Consider the following 24,663-nt stretch of genomic DNA (forward strand, 5'->3'; position numbering starts at 1 on the left):
TGGTGCAGTACTACGTTTTCCTTTGAAGAGGTACTACTTTGCAGTCACTGAAAACCAGAACAGTAAAAAAGGGGGCGGAAAACCACTTCTGTGCATGCATACACAGGTGTGCATGTATGTACGCCTGTGTACGCAGCCATGCCAACACCAAGCACCAATTCTGACCTCCTTCCAAGAGTCCACACAGGATTCATCTCTCTATTGTTCTGCTGCTCCTTTTACTCAACCCCCCCGGTTTCCCAGGACAGTTAAATCACAGAAGGTACTGGTAGCAGGGAAGAGGTGCCCTCCCATCTCACGGTGTGCTGCTACTGAAGCACCGCGAAGCACAAAAAGCCCCTGGCGCTGCCCCGGTACCTTGGCTGAAACAATTCCTGTCCCTGAGCATCACCGTTCTGTCCAGCAGCCTTTGTGCCATCAGCCAGAACCTCCAGAGAACGGCCAGCAGCGAAGGTGAGAAATACGTTGGCAAAGACAACGACAAAATACTTATCAAGATAGGCTAAAAAGCAAGAAAAGCACACATTAGCACTTCTGTGATGGTTCCAGAAGGGTCCACAGGAAAGAGGGGCTGACCCCAAGCCGGGGCTGCAGCGTTTGGGAGGTGCAAGGCTGAGGCCACTGCCTGCCGGTTCGCAGCTGTGCCTTCAACCCCCTGGATCCTGAGGACTTACCAGCGCTCTTCATTAACACCGATCTAGATTAGGGCTCCCAGGGCTATTTACTTCCATTCAGCAAAGCTGGATCAAATAACACAGATTTTAAATGTATTTCTTTTCACCCAGAACACACACAAGGAGGCTCCTGCAGTAGGAAATGAATGATAGACTCGGTTGTTGATGGAGAAAGCAGGTAAGTACTTCTAGATGGTATTAATGTGATCTTAAAATAGTGGGAAAGTTTTCTTTTATGACATTGACAGAGAGGCAATGATTTTGAGTAATGCAGGTTGATGTGAAGATGCTTTAAGATTAAATAAGTGCTATATAAAGGCCTGCCAGCCTGAATTCTAATGTGCTATGAGACATTTTGCATATTTAAGAGTATGCAAAATGTCTTGTACCACACCGGAATTCATTCTGACAAGGCTTTATATAGCATTTATTTACACTCATATTGTACTTTAAGGGAGAAGTGATAACGCTGGCTCCTCTTCGAATGGAAGTAACAAAAGGTAATGCTAATCGCTCTGTTTCCTCCTCCAAAAAAGAAAATAAAACCAAAAAAACCCCCACAACACAAAAAATAAAATAAAAGCAATCAAAAGTGGAAGCTTGTTTAATATTGCTCTACCATCATCCTGAAAGGCATAATAATTTGAGTTACACATCTGAACTGATTGGAGTTACAGAATCATATCTCCTTTTTGCATTTAACAATATATACAATATAAAATAAATACATTTACACAAATGGACATTGGTTGGAGCACACGGTATGATACACATCACAAAAATATACAGTTGATTGCTATACAGATGTGAAGCCCATCTACAGCTATAGACATGTTTGTTTTTATTTGTTGTTTTGTTTCGTTTTTTAACTACTGGCTATTATGCAACTCCTGGATTATTATAAGCAGTTTAATTTTTTTTTGTCCTTTTGCGATCTTTGCACGATAAGACTGCCATAAAATGTTTTCCTAGGCAGGTAAACAGAGACGCTTAAATAATTAAAATACAATCACCAACACCCATTTTCTCTTCTATAAGAAAAATAGCAGTTTTAATTTTTTATATCTTTTTATGTTATCATTTAAATGCAAAATAGTGGAATAAATACAACAATCTGATCTGATTGAAACAAATGTGTAACTTCTGGGAGTTACACAATCATATTGCTTTAAATAAGAAAAAATTAAAAAATGAAGCAAAAATAGAAATTAAATTGTTATGGCTAAAACATACACCCTTTGAAATTTTCCCAACACTTCACATTAAGTAAGTGGTCTTGAAAGAACTCTTCTCCAGCAAGGTTTAAGATGAACAACATTATAAAGCCCGTGCAGTTCTTTTAGCTATGTTTCAGGCAATGATTTTACAGTCTTGAGATACTTGTTCTTTTGCAGCTCCAAAAAATTATGGAAAATGAAAACTAAAGTTTGCACCGTGTGCCTTTCACACATCTCCATTTTCTGTGTGGTTTTTGTATACTTCTAGTCGATTGGCTTTTGACCCTGAAGCCCAAGTTCTTTAATGTGATACAGCAAAAACAATATTTATATTATATATTTATATATATATAGTGTACTTGAACAGTAGCAACTTAAACCCTGCACAAACTTTCTGGAAAATAAACTTTTTTTTTTTTTTTTGCACTCTTACATATATAAATAATCTTATAGAATCAGCACCTTTTTCCCAGGAGTTGTATTTTTTTTTTTGACATTTTTCAAAAGGGATGTGCCAATTTCTGAACTCCTATCACAGCTATAAATTTCAAGTTATTGACCATCTGAATGAATTGCTAATGATGATTTACCTAGAATCACACTACAGTCACTTCTCTACTGAGAAAACACAATCTACAATATAGTCCCATATAGCTAATGATAGATACACAGTTTTTTTTTTCCTAGCACGAGGCCGATGGAGCATCAGCCCATTGTTATTTTGTTTAAAGCACACAACGTAGCAATAGTTTTGGAAACTTGTCCGCACCAAAAAAGTTTTGCAACAACACAGAGCAAGTTAATAACAACATCTGAGAGATGATTGAATAAAAGCTATATTTACAGCGTTTAAAAATTAGACTTATCTATAATCTTGAAATATTCAAAGTTTTATTTCTAAGCTATACATTGGTATTCTATAATAAACTGTTACAGAAATTATCCCTTGTTTTGAAAATATTATGATTTCAGTGTGTATCTGTTCATAACAAGTATTTGTTTGGAGTTTCGATCTCTTAATTATTACTAGGAAGAACCTTATTACCGGTAAGGAATAGAATATACTACTGTAATCTCCTGAGGAATTGTACATCCAATATTGTCTCTAATTCTACCCTGTGTCTATAAGCACACACCACAAGAATCCAAACACCACAAGAAGAACAAGACAACAGTCTTTGAATGCAACATAAAAATTTAGAAAAGCACAGCAAACATGAAACATTGAAAAGCTGAACTACATTTCTTTTGTTTGTTAGGATTACAATTTTAATTACATCTGTGTACATAGAATAAGGATGTTCACATAGTACAGGGAGCAGCTACTAACACTGGTACATTGGTATAGCATTTGATGGAGGTTATTGTTTATTGGTTATTTAGCGACTGTAGTTTTCAGGGGGCATCTAATCGGTTTATACATTAGATTACACCTCGTAACAGTCTTGAAACTGACTGACTTTCATGCTGTGACAATACTGGTTGAAAAGCACATATACTGGTTTAGCTACTTGTTAAAGATTGCCATTTACAAAATAAAATCTAAATCAATAAATAAGGTATAGAAGTGTTAAATTCTTCAATTTGGTCAGAAATCTACTACTCTGATTTCTTAATTTTGCAGATGTCGGCATTTGCCTTATTGCCTCTAAGCTACTATTGGTTCATAGGGTTTTTCTGCATGTGAGGTTATAATTTTGCAAACAGGCAGTATCTCGTTCATTTGCAACTGAAGCAGTTAGAAATCACGTAGCAACTATACCTTTGTACAGTTGCTGTCTCCTAACACCGTTACAGATTGGTATTTGACATGGAGTATTTATATGTTAGACTACTCAGATATACTGCAGGTGTAATCTAATCCTTTGAGTCAGTGAACATTTAGTTATAAACTGGAGCTCATGTTAAGAAACTGGATGTTTTGGACCAGACTGGCACACAACATAAATTGCATCCGTGATAATATGCACCTTCCCTTCAACTATTGCTTTAGTAAGATAAATTCCCACATTAATAAATGGCTGAAAACTGGTAAAGCTGGTACAAAAAAATCTCCGTTAGTAAGAAGAAACAAAACATTTAAAAAAATCTTCCTTCAGGATTCATTTGTCCTTCATTATTGTTCATCATTGTTCAAGCCAGCACAAAAATGCAGTATTTCTTTCTCTTTAGTATTGCATGAATGAATAAAGCTTAAACTATTCCCTGAAAAAGTTACATTGTAGCTAACCTAAGAAATATCTGGAAGACTTGAAAAAACAATTAAGGAATCAAATGGCTGTAACTGATCTAGATGGAAAATGCAATGATAAGAAGCAGCCGATGCATCGTCGCTTAGTCGTCTAATTAGAGACTGCTCCTATGAAATCTAATACTGCATTCAGTCAGTTCATCGTGTTGTACTGTACTGCTAGGTACGGTGGTTCTCTCTTTGATTCCTTTGTCATTGGGGACATTATGGTTCATAATAAGTTCACTGGCATCCATATTATGGATTTCCATCCTTTGGCAGGCCTGGCTTCCATCTCTCTTCAATTAGAGACCTCTTTTAAAAAGTTCAGCAGCAAAGAAAAAAGAGAAAAGGAAAAAGGAAAGGAAAGAACAGAAAAGAAAAGAGAGAAAAGGAAAAGAAAAACTGCATCAGAAAGACACAGAAGAAAAAGTTGAAAGCTGCTTCACAGTCTTGCTGCTAAATATCAGTGCAGTCATTTTTTCCTTAATTAAACACTAAGTTTCTTTGCCATTATTATCCTGTTTATTTTCCCCTTTTTTTTTTTTTTTTTTTTTTTTTTTTAAAACGTGCATGATGGGGAAGCCCATGATGCTTTAGTCAGACCTTGGCCTCCAGCATTTCCAAAAAAAGTTTGTGCATGGGGACTTTGCCTTCCAGTTTGATGTTGTAGAAATGCTGCACAGCCTTGGTGGAGGTTTGCCTCAGAAGCGGGAGGGTCATCAACATCTTGCCTGCACGACGTGGGTCTTCCATGTGCTGCCCAGCCTCGTAATCCTGCAGAGCCTCATGTAAGACGTCCTGAAGTTTCTGCACTGCCTCAACATCCTCTATGTGCATTGAGTCTGCAAAACAAAGGAGCAACAGGAGGTTTCAGTCCGGGGTGCCAAAAGTCAAATAACGCTACGGCTGCACAACGCTTTCACTGGTTCTGTCCATCCTCTTTCACAAAGCAGGAAGATAATTACCTACTCATTTCTATAGTGACCTTCAGGAAAATATCTGGAATGCTGCTGTGGAACTACAAATGTATAATTAACTTTTGTGTAAGTAATCCTTCTCCTCATCCTCCTCAAACAAGTAAAACAGTCACTCTCACTGCTCCATAAACCATCTTTTACTGTTACTGCTTTGAAGAAATGATAGCGCCAAAGGGCTGCACGAATTGAGGTCTGTGTTTTATCAGGGAAGCAAGAGTGACTGCCCTACTGTGGAAAAGCTCGGTAAAATTCTGTGTCGGGCTCCAAGGCTGCAGAGTTGGAAGCCATGGTCGTTACCCGCTGCTCAGAGACGCTAATCGTGGGATTAGGACCACTGCACTGATGCAAGGGAAAAGCGGGTTTGATCTGATTTCCTGATAGGTTTAGCAAATTTTTTTTCTCCCTCAGGCATATTCAGACAGCCAGGCAACACTTCTGTGAAGCTAACATCTCCTACAAGGTATAATCCCCTCTCCCACCCACTCAAGAGGGTGGTTTATCTTGTTATTGTTGGGGGTTTGCATTTTTTCTAAATCACTCAAAGCAAACACCTCACCCTGTGCCTTTTCAGGTGAGATGTTTCGGAGGTGTAAGTACTGAGTGACAAGCATAGACACAATGCACAGCAGGAACTAAACGAAACTACTACACAACCTGGAAAGATTAAAGCAATGGAAGTGTGAAATGAAAAGAAAAGATCTAACTGAAGTAACTGTAAAACCCTCAACAGCATAGACACAGAAAGGGAAGATGTCCCTGAGAACACGCAGTTACCGGACCAGGCCCAGATGACTTTGGACAAGCGGCCCTAATTCTCTGACTTTCACGTCAGAGGTGACGATGTGGTCCAAAGTGAAGTGAATGCAAGTAAGGAAGAATGGTCACAGGCTAGAGAAGCCACCAAAGAGCCCCTGTCAGCTACCAAAATTTGGATGGTTGGCAGACACAGAGCCAATAAAACACCATATGAGAATACAACTGCTGCAAGGGGGTACAAGCCCTAGGGATAGGCTGTGCAAGCCTAATTCAGGGTGAAACTGGATTATTAAGATATATCCTTGAAAACTCTAGCTAGTACAACACAGCTTTGCATCTTAATTTTTGGTTTTGGAATAAAGCTCCTGTTCCCAGACAAAATAATGACTGAGGAGTTGGGTGACAAGGAATCCGCTTCTCTCACCGTTTCCAAGCCCTGTATTAAGCAGTTTGATGCCCTGGATCAGTATTTTGACAGAGCCTCATGTTTTACCCTGTTGATGATAACAACATCAAATTTTGCACGTGCTTCAAATACCTGAATTACCTTCAGAGAATTAAGATGCATCTAAGATTCATTTCCTCAAAGCTGATGTGCAACTATTTCCTCAGATAATTAGGCCAGATAGTAAATACCTCTCTCTTTTCAAACACAAACATGTAAACTAAAACACAAACCAGTAAGTAACAGGTTAACAAAAACGTTCCAGCTTCTATTGTCAAAACAAATGTGCAAATTGAAAAGAAAAAAAAATAAAAGTTACAGCTCCAGCTCTAAAACAGACACTTAATTATATACAAGTTTGGATCATTTAGCACGTTTTATTGATTCTGATGACAGTTTATCTGTTAATTACACATAATGGAGTCCTATGGGAATTTTACATGTTTAATAATTCTGAGTCTTAGCGAATACATGCTCTAAGAAGCATGCAGTTAAGACATACACTGCAGGGATATGATACTGCACATTAAGGTGCACTGCACTGAAAGCAGAAAGACACAGAAATACCTCTCCTAGGGAAAAAGAAGGCTACGACATTTTAAAAAAGATGACAAAGAAATATTACCTCTAGCAAAATTTAGTCCTAATTAATGTGAGGTTGTTCCCCAAATCCATACATTTTTGATAGTTTTCTAACACGGCAATTCTATTAAATAATTCTGTGTCAATAAGACAAAATCCCTGAATTCTGTCTGCTACACACAGATGTAATGGATACAGACAGGTTAACACACACACACGAATTTGCCTGATGTCTCAAGCATAGCATCCAGCCACCGAGTTTAAATTGGAATGCAAACTCCAAACAAATTGCCATCTTTACTCCCTGATTCTTTACCAAGTCTTTGGACATTCACCGTTGTGCTACAGCACACACAATGTGCTACTCCAAATAATTTATCCGTAAACCACACTCAGTTCACCCAGAAATTCCCCATCTTTTCCTCCTCTCCTCTGACCCACAGTGCCAGGGCCAGATTTGCTGGGAAACAAAGAGGAGCGTTTTATCAGCAAGAAATGTTTGGTGAGTCAAGGACTGACTGTTCTTGTGAGTATTTTTTTTTTCCACACCATACTGCACCGAGAGACAGGTCTTTCCGGAGAACCTGACTATAAATGTCTGGTTCTCAATTCTGTACAAAACTGGTCTGATTCTTCCCAGAATCAGTATTTGTAACCGCGACCATGTCTGAGTTTGAAAATAGATGGAGGGAGTCCAAACTAATACATTTTTTGCACAGAGGTGAAACTTCCCCAAGATCTTTAGCTCTGCAGTTTGGATAGCAATTTGGCCTGCAGCGGTACAAATATCTACACTCCGCGTATTTCTTACACAGAAACTGAGTGAGGAGGGAAAAGAGGATGAGAACACCCCCAGAAAACACAAGGACGGAAGGTGAATCAAAACCTGCCCTCTGATACAGCTATTACACTCCATGCCCTCAAACTCCTCCACTTTAAGATGTGTGGACATCTTCAAAGAAGGGATATTATCCTCTCCTGCAGGGGTGCTTGTGTACCGTCACCCCTTTAAACAGAGCAATTGCCTGCGTGGAAAAGCAACAGGAGTAAAGCATTTAATTTTTTTAAAAAATAATTTTTTTTTTAATTAAAAAAGCGTTGTTGCCGTCTTGGAAATCTGTTCAGCAGCTGGGAAGAACGCTGACCAGTCTAATGCAAGCATTGCACGGCCAAGCCGTGGTCCGTGGAGCAGTTCAGGAAGCTGTGCCGTGGGAAACAGGATTTCTCACAGGACACGGGGCAAGAAAAGAGAGCAGCGAGAGGGGGGCTTCCAGATGGAGTGATGAAGGCTTCAAACTGCTCTTTTAAAATAGTGATTTAGCTTTAAAGATTTAAAAATTATTTAATCAAATTACTATGATAATTTAACTTCCCATTTACAGAAAAGATTCAAACTCATTTCAGCTTTACCCGTTCTAGGGTCTGCTAATGTTTAAATGCAAACTCCCTAAACTGATGCTATTTAATTAGACCATGATTCAGCTCACAGATTGCTCAGGAAAATATTAATCTCTACAAAGATCCATCTTCAAGTTTTAGCCTTGCAGTCTGGAACTTCCACTTTATTCCCAATATTAAACGAATGTAGATCTTAATCCCTCAGGTGTAAGTCTTTGAAAATAAGGAAAATGGTTGAAAACGCTGAACTAGCCAAGGGGAAAAGAGGAGGAAAAAGAAAAGAGAAATCTTTTCAGTAACTACAGACTGGCAGATGTAGAAATGAATTCAGAGCAGGTTAACTTACTGCTGATCAGCCCAATCCTCGCTAGTAAGAGAGGGCAATGTCAACAAGAACCACTACAATTTAAGAAAACGCAGAGTCTGTGTGACATTTGAGAAATAAAGAAATAATTCCACAGACAACATGAAATTGAATTATAAGTTAGAGACAAAGATACTGAATGTTCTTCCTATACCAAGAAACATCCTTTTGTTTTTGTAGACAGTCTGCATAAATCACAATTACATCCTACACAGATACAATCCAAAGGTAATGCACACCCAGATGCAATACACTTAAAAATCAGTGCCTATATAAACAATGACATTCAACAGTGTAATTTGAAAGTGTTTTCATTTGAAAGCAAGCAGGATTTGATCCTAAATACCCTGCAAAAAAAGGATCCCAGGGTGGTGAAGATCTCAACAGACAAACACAAGCCTTGCTGATACAAGGCACTGCTGAGAACATGGGATTGCAGCCCAGAGGGGGAAAAGTTGTTACCGATCAGCGCTGTGATGGGAGAGAGTGAGATCAACAAATGAGGACACCGACTCATTGAGTTTTGCTCTGAGAATCTCAATCTATCCTTGCAAAAGCTTTCTTTCACCACCACAGGATGGGAAAATAGAATTGTACCTCTTCTGATCAGCCGATTGATCGTATCATTGTGCAGAAATGGGAGAAAACCAGAGTTCTCATCCAAGAAAAACACCCAAGGTCCAGACAGAAATTCAGATTACAATCTACCTTGTTTAAAATTCAAGCTTCATCTCAGATGCAGCAAACAAACATCCAGCCACCCGGGAATCATTTAGAACACACCACAAAGGGTGACACCTAGCTAAAGACTGGAAAACACCTGAACTGAGGGCAAGGAGACCTCTCAAAACACCGCTCCGAGGAAAGTTTAAGCCTGGTATGTATGCGTTTTGTATACAACATTGCTAAGCGGTAGAAACCCAGGGGTCTCAAAGAAGTTCTTCAGGTCAGAAAATTCAGGCAGCATAAAGGAAGAAATCATTACAGTGAATGAAGCAGCGAGGAGTATGCAGCAGCAAACGCAGACATTAAGGCGCTGATCAAATGTATCAGAGCGACAAACATCAGCAAGTACTTGAAAGACAGCAATCACTGTGACGTTTGTGGTCCCATACAGCTGAGCAGTTCACAACCCCAAACCAGATAAATCAGTTTAGAAAGTTGTAGGATCGATCCTGCAAGAAATGGACGGGATGAAGGGTAAGAAGAGCATGCAAAATGTTTTTTGCTTTATATAAAGAAAATGAAATCCTAATCTGGATTATGTCTCAAATAAGAGGAATTTATTACCTAGATTGTGTTGCCAATCCAAAAACCACCGCAGTGTTTATTGATGGGTGAGCTGTTCTCAGAATTACAGAACCCCTTCATCTCCTGCCTGAAAAGTATTCCAGATTTGCACAGCGCTTTGCCCACATTGTGTTTCTGTATAATCTTTTATGAGAAACACAACACAATGACATTTTGAAAAGCATACTTCTTAAGATAGAAGCAACCCATGGAAATTGTCGGTAGCAAATCAAACTTGTATGATTGATTTTAGTGAACAAGGTCTTAGTCTGGATTGTACTGGTTTGGCCTACTTTTAAGAAAAGACATGAAAACTGAAGCCTGAAAACAGTTTTTTTTTTAAAAAAAAAAAAAAAGTAGGAAATGAAGATGTAGTAAGAAAAGAAATTATTTCATAGAACACACCTATTTATTTCAAGGGCTAACTGAATTAGCAGTGAACTAAACCCACAGGCGTAAGGAAAAACACAGTAAACCACCTATTTTTTATTCGTGAAATAGCTTACTTTCCACTAGGATAGGTAGTGAGGGCAATAAATAGATGAATATTTCTGCAATGCAGAACAAATGGCATACTATGAACTGTTCAAGTACCTACTCAATAAGGCTACTAAAACTCTGGAAAAGGGGAATTCAAATGATAGACCAGGGGGGTAAGATACCAACTAAAACAAGATTTTGAATGAATGCTTCAAAATCCTTTTTCTCCACTACAAGATATAAGCAATTGCCATAAGGATCATTGAGAGCCACTAGTTGAGCGCTGTGGAACAGCAGGGTGAGTAACAGTGAAGACTAGCGATCGCACTGGTGACGCAGCAGTTCGTATCCTTGCTTTCCCACCCAGGCAATCCGCCCACCGGCACAGAGCCGGCCCCGGGCTGGCCTCGCTCCTCGCCCTTCGTCAGCCTCAACTACTAGAAAAAGAAAAAAAAAAAAATTAAACCATCAGTTAACTCTGTTGCCATTCACTTAATGCTATCATTAAGCAAATGGTAGCAGACAGTTCTCTCAGACCTGTGGGTGCTGTCTATTTGATTACGTACAATGGAATCCGAGGAAGAAACTGTTCGAGTAACATGAATACTCTGCCTGGTGGCAACTTCCTTTTCTAAAAATTTGTTTCCATGCTGTACCACTCTCTATACAAAACTCCATGAACGAGTTAACAGACCTTGCTATTTATATTTGGCAAAATAAACGTTGGTAACACACCAATAACACAGAGATGTACATGCATATTTTAATATATGCCTAGTCAAGATAGATACCTTTAATCATGAATTCTAACACTAACAAGATGATTAAATCAAACAAAATGAAAAAACTGCTATTATTAGAAACTAAATGTAGTATGTTTTGACATAAGATAAGGCACAATCTATACTGGGAATAAAGACGATGTCCTGTGGAATAAGTGATTTATAGGGTCTTACTATTTTTTATTATGATAATATTATTTAATGGTGATAGCCTCGTGCTCTGGATACACTCTTTTGGTGGCTGGAAAGCTAAGTAAGTTGTAAGAATGAACAAATTATTTTTTTTTTACCAGGACAGATGATCGTGGAACTTCAATGGCACCAATGTTGATCTGCACTTTGTTGTGCTAAAACGCACAAGATACTTCTTGGTCCTCTAAATTTTCAATAGTGCATAGGGTTATACTTTTAAGTGCCTAGCACCCACATTTGGGTCAGATTTTTCAAGATGCCAGCAGCCTATTAGGCAGATGCACACAGATCAGATTTTCAAACGTGCTAATGCATTTTGACACTCCAGTTCCTTATGTTAGGTCTTAGATGAAAACTGAGCTTCTCTTAAAAATCTGGTCTCGGTTGCAACTCCTAAGCTCTTCTGCAGCATTTGGCCTGAAGGCACAGTTTAGACCTTACTGATTAGGCAATTTCAAAAAACTGCTCACCTGCAACTCCCTGTTTAGTACTACCTAATCGATACATGGAAGCATTTTCTAACACAAAAGAGACGAGCAGGTCATCTTTTCTGTGTCAGCGTCCACGTGTGCGTGGGTGCACTTGTGTACACTTCAAACACCGGCTGTAAATATTTCACCTTCCCTTACACACGAGGAAGTAATTGGTACATGCATGTTTTGGAAACCATTCAAAGTTGATTTTCTGCGTGGGTAAACAAAGTGCTCATTGGTGCCAGCTTGCTTCATTTGGGCGGTATGAGGTGGAACGCGGGGCTGCTGCGTTCTGCAGCTTCAAGGTACCTGCTTGCTTTTGTTAAGAGAAGGCGGGGAAAGGAGGAAGGAACTCAGGATACTGACAGGATAAGGGCAACGCTGCTGTGAGAGGGACTTCTCTGGATTTCAAGCATAAAGGCTGTATTAATTACTATGGCATCAATGCAGATGTTTAAAACTAACCTGGTAAATTCCATATGAAGCACTACATATTAAACATACCCGTTGGAAACGTGCCTCTATAAACGTTAAGGCACATAGGACTGAAATGCCTATACATTTCAGTATTGTGCTCTTATATACGAATTTAAACTCTTCAGGTGCTATATGCACTCCATTGGAAATCAGTGACAATCTGCAAGGTTGATACATCTTGCATTTCTGGAAATTTGGGGAAGCAGTGTAGCACTGGCCAACCCTACAAAGGGAACATCTGATAACAGCTGCCAGAGAATCTCCCTGACAAACGGCTCCTCCTCCCCACCCTTCAGAAACCCAACGGCAGGATTAGCTCAGACCGACTCCCGCACAAGCAGACTGTGCAGGTCTAAAGAAAAGTTAGCAGCTGGGCTGTTTTCATGCTCACAGCACCGAGATTTGTTGGCCAAAAGAAAGCCTGTGGTATTTATTCAAACAAAATACAATCAATATGAAGACAACCTACAATTTCTTTTTCCTGCTTCTATAGACCAGCCGGGAAAGTACCGTGACACTGTATCATAAATCACTAACACAGATACAGAGCTATAAAACCATCTTTGTCTACTGTTTGAAGTGGAGTCAACCTGGGAATCTTTCTAGACAGTGCAGATAGGGCAAGAATGTCTGAAACACCTAAGATTTCTTATTATACTTCACCCATTCTCTCTACAGCTATAAAAAAGCTAATATATTTTAAACCCCAAAAATAAATACTCGAAGTTTTGTAAGAAAACAGATTTAGCAAGAAAATATATTAAAATGTGAATTGCTAACCGATTGATTTTATAATAGCACTTTTTTTTTCAGCTATAGCTGCATTTATGTCAATCAAGTTCATAGTTATGGAGAAATAAGCTATTTCTTTTTTTGTGTATGAAAAAATATTAAAACTTCAATTTTACTTTAATTTTAGCCAGCAATTGTAAATTAAAACACTAAGGGCCTGATATTGTTTGATGGGCTGTAATTCTGCAGGTGCTATTTTACACCTACTGGTCAGTGCAGCTACAGCTGGTACAAGTTTGGTATCTGCTGCATGTACAACCTGAAGCTGAAATGCTGAACCTGAACACCCAAAACATGCTGTTGAAAGGGAAGCTGAATGGCTGGGCTGCTTTTTAACTCCTCCTCGCAACAGTTTCATTTCAGAACAGCAATTTTATTGCTTTCACTTACATGTGCCCTGAATTTTAGCGTGCTGAATTGCATTTATCTCTGACATCATCCTGGTTGTAATTCACAATGAAATTAATGAAGCTACAGATTATTTTGATACACTCTATGCACAACGTACGACTAAACTTTTTTTGGCAGCGGTATCTTTTATTATTACTTAAAGACTGCATGTCTTTTTTTTGGGGGGGGTGGGTTGGGTGGAAGGTGTGAGTGGTATTTAACAACACATCCCTATATTCTAGCCCCTCATTCTTTTTACCAAGTAAACTATAGAAATATTTCTAATTCAGTCTTCGAATTACAGAATCAAAATAATACAAAAAACCTTCTCAATTTAGACTCCTAATTCCAGATCCCTTTCTTGTCCTGTTCATTAAACATGACCAATTTTGAGAAAAAAATCTTCCTGTGGTTGCAAAGCATCCTCAAGTGTCTATTTACAATGGTCAAAAATTATAAATATATCTGCAATTAAAAATGATTTTGACCTTTGAGAGGCATTTCAGCTTTTTTTTTTATTATTCTGGAAATAAGATAATATTCTAAAACTAAGGGGAGAGTTAGTGGGGTGGAGAATATTTTACAAATAAACTAATAAGCATTTTGGCTTTGCATGTTTTGAATTATATTTCCAATTAAAAATGCAGAGTGCTAAATCACATTACAAAGACAAATAGGAAAGTACAACTTCATTGTTGAAAACAATTTCCCTCCTATCAATCTGAGGATTCATGCATCAATATTGTAGATGAACTGTTAATTACAAAATCAATTAAAAAATTATTTCTAAAAACAGTCACGCGTCCTGGCTCTCAGGGGGGCAATTTGGGCAGAAGGTCTCATCTCACTAGGACCGCGCCAAATCACAAGTCGTCATCCACAAGTAAGCAAAAGCAATCTGGTTTTTCATTTTTCAGCGCGGCTGAGCCCAGCCTGAGATTGATCGTCACATATGGCCCCAGAAAACAAACTGTCAATACCTTGAATGCTGCAGAATTTGAACAAATAGCCGTCCGCCCATTCAAGCCACTCATTGCATCCCATTTAACAGATTTTATTGACAGTTTCCTTCTTGTAATTAAAGGGAAAACTACTGGCCAGCAACCAAGATAAAGTTCAAAGATAGGGTCAAAACAAAAGCAGATGGAGGGGCACGGTGTGACTGTCAATGGAACATAGCATCAGAGCGTGTTATTGACACACAGGTATCTAATGATCGGCACGTCATTAAAGAGGGATCTATCGTGAACTTTATGCAAATGCTAAAAGGGACTTAAGACCACAATAAAGCTTTAAGGAGACACAAAAGGAAAAACAACAAAGCACAAACGATTTTTACTTATCTGACAGTATTCACTGCTTCAGCACTTTTAAATTCAAATGCAGAAAAAAAAAAAAAATCTGAGATTTTTAACCCTTGCTGCAGAGGTACATAATTTTTCCAGAAGCATTCTCATAAATGCAGAGGATCCGTAAGGTAAGGTGTGGTCCTTGTGAGATTAAAGGGGAATGTCCTCCCTCCCCCCACACCCTGAATTCACCCTATCAAATAAATCACTAGCTGCCTTTAAAGAGAATGTATACAGCATATTCTCACGCACCCTTTCTGTTTCCTTTAATTGCAATGATTAGACTTGTCTGGATTATGGAATGGATTTCGGAGAACACCACCTATATTCATTTGAAGGGATCTTTGCCTGTAAAATACTCTCCAAATCATACAGCGCAGTATTCTCCACTCCCTTACCAACACAATTACTTAGAACCAGAAAGTTCTTAGTTTGAACTGCTCTGCTGCCTTTTAGACTAGGATCTGATTAGCAGTTTCTTATTCTAAACCCGTGTTTAAAACAAGCATGCAGAAAGCTTTATGGAGAAGGAAAAAAAAAAAAAAGTGACATATTAAAAATGTAGCAACTGTCATGCCACTCTGCCAACCTGAATTAGCAAGTGCTATAGCTTTGAGGGTGACAAACTCTTCTTTCTCCAGCTTCATGCTCTTGTATTTCTTTACCAGCTGCAGTATGGCATTGTTAAGGTCAAGAAGGCCTGCCAATTTGGACTGGTCTTCATCCATAATATAATCTTCAGCGTATACGAGCTCATCCTCAAAAGAAAGTGACCGGTATACAACACCAAGGATCAGAATCTCCATCCAAGCACTTTGCAGAAGGCTCATCTGGTCAGCTAGAGACAAAGTGGAGAAACCTGAATAGGAAAAAAAATACAGGAAAAATATTAAGCACTTCTGGGTTTCTGAAAAATCTGCTCCTCTTTCTGATTTCATTTTAAATACATGGTGATAAAACATGTACATCATCTATTATTCTCCCTTCTGCTTTTGTGCCTCTCCTCCCCATCCTACTACAGGAAAGTGAATCAATATAAAATCAAACATTTCCTAGTCAACATACAAAGTTATTAAACAAGTTGGAATTTGCAGGCTCCTTTTGTAAGAATCCTATTAATTTGGGGAGTATTGCACTGACAGTCTGTGATTTGTATAATGTCTTCTTTGTTCTGAAATACATAAAACCTGATGCTGTGAAACAGGGATCTGAGGACTCCATTTCATCATTACCATAAACCAAGAAGGATAATTTTGGAGAGAAAAAAAAAAAAAAACAAACAACAAAAACCCACAGCTTTTTTAAAAGGGAAGATTTGCTGTTTTAATAGAATTAAGGTGATTATCACAAAGAGGAAAATTCTCTCTGAACTTTAACCTCAGGGGAAAGAGAAGTGACACCTGCCCTTCGAAGAAAAGATGCTAATTACTTCCGTAATGGCCCCCACCTCCGCTACACTTGTTGAAGTAACAGGGTGGCATATTTGAAGCGCCAACTAAAGAGCAGTCACACCATTCTTTTTCTGAGGTCAACCAAAAATTTAATAAATGCCTCTTAATGAATCTAACATTTGCTTTTTTTTTTTTCTCCCCTGCTGTCTTTCCTAATAGGATCACTGAGGGCAAGCATCTTTTCTGTCTTACCTTTTCAGACTCTTGTTTACAGTACCTGTTAATTTATTATATCAAACTGCTAATATTCCAATCACATTAGGAGCTACACAACAATATGGGAGAGGAAGCGATTTTCCTGGCCTGTTGGTGAAATGCAGTAATTTGCCAGTTGGCACCATCAACCACAAGTACTTAATAAAATCATCAAAGGGGATTAGTCAAGCTTTTCTTAAAGGGTCTTAAGACATGTCTGAAGCTTTCATTTAGTTGTTTATGGAGCTGCTTACATGTCCTTTGACAGGGTTCCCACTGTAAGAACATTCTTTTTGGCGTTCAATTATGCTTAAATGCATTTTTCTGTTTTGAAAGTCGAGAGTCACAGTCAAGCAGGAATATATCATCAACTAGCAAATCTGCAAGGCATCCACTCCAAACAAGATTTTCTTTATAAGCATTAAGCAGCAAAACTAATACAATAAAAAAAGAAAACCCCACATCCAAACCACCAGGCATCCATAAAAAATGAAACATAAAACTGGCTGCATGCTCTCTCTCCCCTCTCATTTTTCTCTCCCTCCTTATTTGTTTTCATTTTCTCTTACTGTCTTTTGAGTCTTGTGATAGAACTGTAGCTCTCTGCCTTCAAAAAAACCAAAACCAACAAAAACAAACAACCCAACAAAACCTGAGCCAACAACAACAGGAAACCCTTGAAGAGGTGACAATGGAAAATAACACATCTGTGATTAAAATAAAGAAGAGGGAAATGGAGAAGAAATAATCATTTGAAAGGTTATAGGGATGAATTCATGATTTCAATTAGCTTCAACATTTCTGTTCCTTCCCGTCTTTCAAGAACCAGTTTTTCTGCAGTAGCAGATGGACAGCGAATGTAGCCTGCAGCACCGTCCTGTGACAGCCCCATTCTCCCTCCCAGACACTGCTGTTAGTAAATAGATTTACACATTCTCCAATCTCCACACATCTTTCTGCCGAATAATTAAAAGCAGGATGATTAGTTTATTGAGTGGAAGGAGGAACTTTTTTATTGAGGTCCATCCACGATTTTATCAGGGCCAGCACTTTTACGGTTGTCATGAGGGTGCAGGCATCCAATTTTTCTTATCTGCCTGATTAATACAAACGCTGTTTCAGGACGCATTAATTAACAGATACAAATCTACGTTCTCATGGAAGGATCAATACAGAGAAGAAAAGAGGCATCAATGTGAATTTAGTGCTGATGATGGAGAAGGCACTCTATTGACATTTACGTGCATAGAAACTTTAAAGTTGCAGTGGAGCCCTTTTGTCCCTGTGATTTACAAATTAACAATTTTTCAGGTATAACAATGTTGCACACTCTTCTGAAGAGTTTAATTAAGCAAAAAGCAATAAAATCAGTTTTGATTAAAAAAAGTTTAACCTGCAATTTTTCTCTGTATTTTTTTCCCCTGAAAACTCTCAGCATCCTTCTTTTATTTACTTATCTATTTTAGTATAGGTTTGTTGGCCTTGGTTTTGGTGTTTGGGTTTTTTTTAAGTAATGCTATGTTTCAATAACATTTATTGTGTGCCACAGTCAAAGGAAATTACATATGCCCCATGAGGGGGAAAAATGGGATGCTGGTGATAACTTACTGTACTGCACTCTTGAAAAATCTGCATTCTGGTGAAGGAAATATACTAATTGTTTTTACATGACATAAAAAAATTCAAAATACATTTTTTACGTTATAGAAAAGCTAGCCAATATAAACCCCACTGTTCTTCTCTGCAATAATAAATCAAATAAATATGATTATTTTCTTCCTGATCGAAGTAAATTTCCCTTGAAAGCCTGCTCAGTGAAAGCATGTTTTAACTTTTAAGGGCATCCCTCATGGGAATATAAAGCTGCATCAAGTTGTAATTAATCTGTTTTTGTTTTGTTTTGATTTTTCAGAAAATGTAAAAGCATCCAGCGTGTTTTTTGTATCAGACCAATGCCCTTTTAATAGCTGTTCAGCAAGTCACAGTTAAAAGAACTGATTACACAGGCATGTGTATTTACATACAGAGATTTATTTTTAATTGTTTGCAGGAGGTTATACTTACTTCGTGCCAACCTGTGCTCTGATTCTCTGAGCTTTTGTTATATGAATCCCCTAGGTCAACCACGTTTTGTGACAAGTGGGCATTTTCTATTTTAAAATGTAAGTTATTTTTTAAGGACCCTCCAGACCAGACAAAATACACTTCCAGCAGCCTGGACTGGTGTTAGCCTCCCCAGTCGTAACTCCGAGCTCTTTCCAGGCTGCCCTGAGACACTGCATGATGATGTGGTTTGGTACTTTGTCATGCATGGTGTGGGTCCTTAATCCTTACGAGTCTTGCAGGTCAGCGTTTTAAATGTAGAATTGCATAATGGCTTTGTAAAATACCATGTTGTGTACCTTCTCCTCCCTTAGCATGTACCATATTGGTGACAACTTTGATCTCTCTCCATCTCCCTCCCCAAGTCAATGCCATTTAATGTATCTCAGGCGCTTGCTGGCAGGATGACTCTGTACCTTGACCTGCAGTTAAATAGCATGTTTATCTGCGACAGAGTGCACTCCAAATAAACCAGATGACAGTTTGCAATAACGTCATTTGGAAGGATTGAAAGGCTTCTCAAGAGTCAGGTACCCCTGAGGTAAGAAGCTTGAAGGAAGCATGTTTTGTGCCAACCCTCCTGCCATCTTCTACTAGACGCTCATGTGCTTGACAATGATGCCATGGGCACTTGTCAAGATTTTTTTTTTTTCCTTTTTGCCTAGCAAACTGATGCACTTTGCAGTCAACTTACAAAAAAGGCTAAGCATTTGAAAGTGTGAAGGGCAAAAAATATCTGACGGCTAGTCTTCAAAAATACACTTTCATTTCAGAAAGCATAAATGTTTATTTCCTGAGCTGAGTGTTGACAGAAATAGGCTGCAGCGCAGGCATATGAATTTAACCCCTGGTAGGCATTCCTTTCAGTGCGGGTTTTATGTGGCTGAATGCAAGCATTGTAAATCTACGGGGTGTCTTGTAATATCAGTTAACAATAGCATTGATTTGCTGGTTACAGATTTCTTCCTTCCTGTTTTTTCCTTCTTTCTCCTCCTTTCAGGGACTGTAGTGTTTCTCCAGCTAAAAATAGATACTTTTCTACAAACAGCGCATCACACTCAAATTGTAATTATGCTGTAATGACTCACTGAGAACACCGAGTGTGGATTGAGAAAAGGTTGATTGAGCAACTGAACATATGCTTGGTTGTGGGGTTTTTTTTCCCTTTCTCATACCAGTAAACCCAAAGCTCAAAGGAAGCAGCAATAAATAGGTAAAAAGGCCTTAGCATTTTTAATATAGGAACAATCAGCAGCGAGCTGGCTGTGCTCCACAGTGCCCAGCACTCGAAGCCAGCTCCAAACACAGTTCATGGTCTCTTAGCCAGAGCTGTTTAAACCACAGATCTTTTCAAATATCGGCACATGCACCGCTTGCTCTCTATTTCACATTGCACACAGCTCCATGCTAAACAGGGTAAATCTTTTATATTCCTGAAGACCCTTTCCTCTACTTCATTAAGATGGACTTCATGGACACTAACTCACTAGGGGCTAGAGTGAAGCAGCTGCAGATGGTCAAGTGCCAAGGTAAGATCTGTGCCTTGCACACAGCACTCCGAGAACTACTGGACACAAAAAAAAAAAAAAAAAAAAAAGAAAGAAAGAAAGAAAGAAAAGACAGTGGCTGGACTTACCCCTACCGTTATTTTCAGCCTTAAACATTTGACGCGATGCCTAAATCAGGTTACTTGGACTCAAATTGTTGGGGTATTTTGGGTTTTTTGTTTTTTTTTTTACTTTGCAGGGAACGAACTTCCCTTCCTCTCTGTTACACGTTTAGAAATCCAAATATTTGATCAAACCAGGTATGAAATTGCTGGCAAATCTGCGAGTCGCATGGTTTTTCTGATAATCGCCTCCCATTTATTTTACCAGTTGTTTTTGTGATTGTCAGTTTTATGAGTAAAATATTCCACTTGCTGCCCTGGTTTGTACTTCAAATATCTTAATTTACATTTTTTATAATCAAAGCTGTGCTTGAAAAAGACATGTTCACTAGTGTGTTGCAGATTCAATATATTTATACAGTCGAAATATCACAGTTGGATTTTAAAATTATTTATGCTTAATTTTGATAGATTAACTTCCTTCTAAATGTTTTATGGGTACTGATGTTCCCAGTGCAATTTCCTTATTTCAAAAATGATCTACAGTCGCCACTGTCAAAAGAACAAACTAATACTGTAAACGCTTTTTTATAAAACCTTTTCTTTCAGCCCAGTTTACTTTATTTGAGGACCGTGTGGCCTCACGGTCAAATGACAAACAGTGGGCCAAGGGCTCATCCCAGCAGCACGGACGTGAACGTACAGAAAAACTCCGTTTCGAGGCCAGACTCGGGCCCCGCGCGCTCTCGGACACGCAGCTGTGGCTGCAGCCTCCTCTCCCCTCCCTGGCACACACTCCGCGCTCGCCCGGACCCATCCGACAACTTCAGCTGGCTTCCAGGGATGTAAACAAAGGCCAGAGACATTTCAGCAGTGAAATTTCTGCTGGGGCTATGTACTATTTTCTAGACGTGATCACGGTATTTACTGAGGGAAGCCTTTATAGCCTGACTGCCCCTTGCCATTATTCTCTCAGAAATCCCAGGAAGAAGATGGCATGATTCATTTTTCTCGGGTATATCTAGAGCTGAATGTCCCACATAGATCTGAATTAAGAGATCTTTTTCTTACTTTTTTAATTATTTTTTATTTTATATAAAAATATATATTTCTATAAAAAAACCTTAATTTTACTCTTTAAAGTAAAAAGAATCCTTTTTACTGCATTAATCGAAGAAAACCCAGATTTAATTGTATTTCAAAATACTCTGTAGCCTAAAAATACATAACAAGACCCACAAACATTTCAGCGGTTAGGAAAACCATTAACCAGAAGGAGAGCGCTCTCACTAATCACCAAACATATTTTGCAGATTATGGATGAAATTTTGTGAAAGCTGGAACAGAAACGGATACAACTCATCATGCCAGGGTGAACCCACTATTCCAGTTTTTTTCTTTTTCATACCCATTGGCCCATGGAGCCCCTGGCCAGAGGGCTAGTAAGTGCATGTGACGCCATAACAAGCTGAAATTTAAGTACGACTCAGAATTTTCATGTGAAGGGTGTCAGCCCACAAAACAAAAACCACAGGTATTTGCCCAAACTTGAAAATCACAGATCAAGTTTCAAAGCACAAACTACAACTAACCAGAAATGCAGCCAAAGGCTCGACTTACGCTGCTTGCTGGATTCAGCTTCCAAGCTATTTAGAACTGATGTGCTACAGTTAAAGTCAGGTTTAGAAATTAGTTTCATCCAGTAACTTTTGCACAGTAAACCCACCGCCTGTTCCGAGCGATGCTTTGCTATCTAGCATCTCCTTCTGCCCCTGTAGCAGAGCGCTGCGAAAGCAGCACCAGGGCTGTGTTGTGAGCAGCGCGCTCTGCGCTACGAGTTGTGACTGCCATCTGTTAGCTGGGCGGCTGTGCGAGAGCGAAGATCAGACTGCACACACAGAGGTGCCCAAGAATTACTCTGACTCGAATACGAAAAGCAAAACGCATGTGGAGAGTGCTGGGATGTCTTCAGCTAAGCCTGTGCACTTTCTCGGGTTTTATTTAAGTGTGTTTGCATTCCTAACTCTTGAGGTTCTTATAAAATATACATTATTTTTTTTATATAATTTATAACACACAGAAAATGCCTACGATAAGCACTTTTTCACTAACACCTACCAGTAAGACGGGAAATGCCACACAGAGCACTACGAAACCCCAGGCTTTTATCACAACGCTACTTTCATCTCACTGAAGCAACGGCAGAGAGATGGCATGGCAATAAAAATGCATTCACACTGTATGTCCCTCTCAATCCATTATGAACAATGGATTCTCACTAAGCAAATATTCGCTTGTCAGAAGTATTTGCGACACTGGATTCATTCCGCAGGACTAAGTAAGTGAAGTTCACAGCAATTTAAAAGCAGCAAATTAGACATTTACAAACAGTGAAGATGCTGCTTGTCTAGCGTGACCTTTTACTCAAGCTATACAAAAAAGTGTTAATGTAATTTAAATACCAGTTAAAGAGATTTCTGGTTTGTCTTTTACCCTGAGAAACCTTACATGATAACACTGAACAGGAGCTATTCAAGCTTGTCATTTCTTCCCCGGGTAAGATGCATATAGTGAGGTGCAACTCACTATAGTTCAAATTGATTTCAGTACTTCAATCAGAGACACCCCTCTCTAACCACCCAAGTATTTCTAGGCAGCTACTTTTACATTTCTTATTTCTAGTTACAGCACAAGTTCTTGTGAGCTGCTGCTTTAGCAATGGTAATGAAAGGAGCTGGAAAACATGACTGTTTAAGCATGTCTCCCTGACTTCACATAACCAGCTTCAGTTGCTAATACTCTGCAGCGAAACATTAAAGATGAAAAAACCTGGTGAGTCACCTCTTGCTTTAGGACAGATTTGGTAAGGCCCCCACATACGGAGTACTTTATAAAGGCATTGCTGGAAACCTGTCGTTTGAAGTACTGTACTCTTTATTTCCATTAATTTTCATTTCACACTTTACTATTTCAGTATTTACTGAGAAAAAGGAAAATATAAGACAACAGATTTAAACAGATTAATATTTGCTTCCCTTTGGGCTGGTTTTACCACTGGAACTTCCACAATTTCAAATAGCTTTTCCTGCAAATTCACACCAATCTTCTATTAAAAAGAAGCCAGGCCAAACACTTATATTTTGATTTATGATTAGATGCTCTGAGAACAGAGGAAGACCTGATAAGTAGTAAGCTGCTTCCCCCCATATGTTAAGACATTGGCACTCCTTGGGCATTACCTTCTCTGCCGTTAGGTTCTGAATTCCAAGACATGGACAATGGAAGAAGCTTTAAAATTCAGACTAGCACTCCAGTATGGCCCAAGGTAGCTGTACGTCTCCTTAAGGTCAGCAAAATGAACTTGCAGATTCCTGAGGATGATCTTTCTATTGCACTACATACGTGATCTGATCTGTTTTATTTAAAGTTAACTCTTGCAGTTCTTTAAATAGCAACCTTCGAACATGGTTTGGTTAGACTACAGAGGATTTTTACTGAACTCTTATTGAAGATAGCAGAGGCAGATGACATGGCATGGTACACTCCTAAAACCACCTCTGCCCCTAGGCTTGAAAAGTCTGCAGCTGGGGTACAGCATTTTATATGAAATCTGCTTTTTAAAATCTCTACAGTGTTTTGAGGTATCACCTGCATGCCCAGACTTTTGCATGGGAGAAAATGGAGTGGGATTGTATTTATGACCCTGATTGTTTTCTTTCACTGACCTTATATATATAAAAAAAAGGAAAATCATATTTTCAACATAAATCTTGATTTCACACAAATTTTCCTTCGGTCTGTTGTGACGTATTTATTTGAGTATGGGTACACTAAAGCCAGATCGTGGGTGAAAAAATAAAAACTACATTCTGTCATTAGTAAAGTGACTGTAGAAGAAAAACAAGCATCATCCACAGAGCCGAATGTCTCTCAAAATCCCATCCAGAAAACGGTAACACAGTTCATCTTAGAACTGCCAGCACTATATGCACATACCCTATGTGCAGTATGCCTTATCGAGATCCTTCAAAGAGTCCAGCTAGCAGAAATGAAGCTGCAATCACACATAATTAAACAAAATATGTCAACACTTTTCTCTTTTTTATTTATTTATTTATTTATTTAACCAAACTGAACAAAACTAAAAATAAACCAAACCCACAAACTTGAGAGAGGAACCTAACTCAACTAATAACAACAGTCAGCGTTAGTCTGGGTGCTGCTCGCTTCAACCTTTGTGCTCCCAACACTGCGCACACAGACTGGGAATATCAAGAAATTCAGATTCCAGCTTCTTCAGCCTGGTGCACATTAGGCTTCAAACCCAAGTTTGCTGGATTATAAAATAGCAGGGTAGTTTGGGTTTGGTTGTTTGGTTGGTTTTTTCACAGAAAGGAGAAACTTTCTGTGCATTTAATACAGCTGCCTTTTATT

General features: G+C 38.8%; 1 protein-coding gene across 17 annotated transcripts in view; it reads right to left on the bottom strand.

The window, feature by feature from the left end:
- Positions 1-1,260: 1,260 nt before the first annotated feature.
- The window catches only part of ESRRG (estrogen related receptor gamma), a 406,798-nt gene continuing 383,395 nt past the window's right edge, over positions 1,261-24,663 (bottom strand). For all 17 annotated transcript variants that reach the window (XM_080408468.1, XM_080408460.1, XM_080408454.1 and 14 more), the window contains 2 exons: positions 15,461-15,730; positions 1,261-4,966 (listed from right to left, as the gene is read on the bottom strand). In XM_080408468.1, the coding sequence (XP_080264594.1) occupies positions 4,722-4,966; positions 15,461-15,730 (515 nt within the window). In that variant the 3' untranslated portion in view covers positions 1,261-4,721. The remainder of the gene's footprint in view (positions 4,967-15,460; positions 15,731-24,663) is intronic.

This window comes from Falco punctatus (assembly GCF_963210335.1).
Source record: "Falco punctatus genome assembly, chromosome: 12".
Taxonomy (NCBI): Eukaryota; Metazoa; Chordata; class Aves; order Falconiformes; family Falconidae; genus Falco; species Falco punctatus.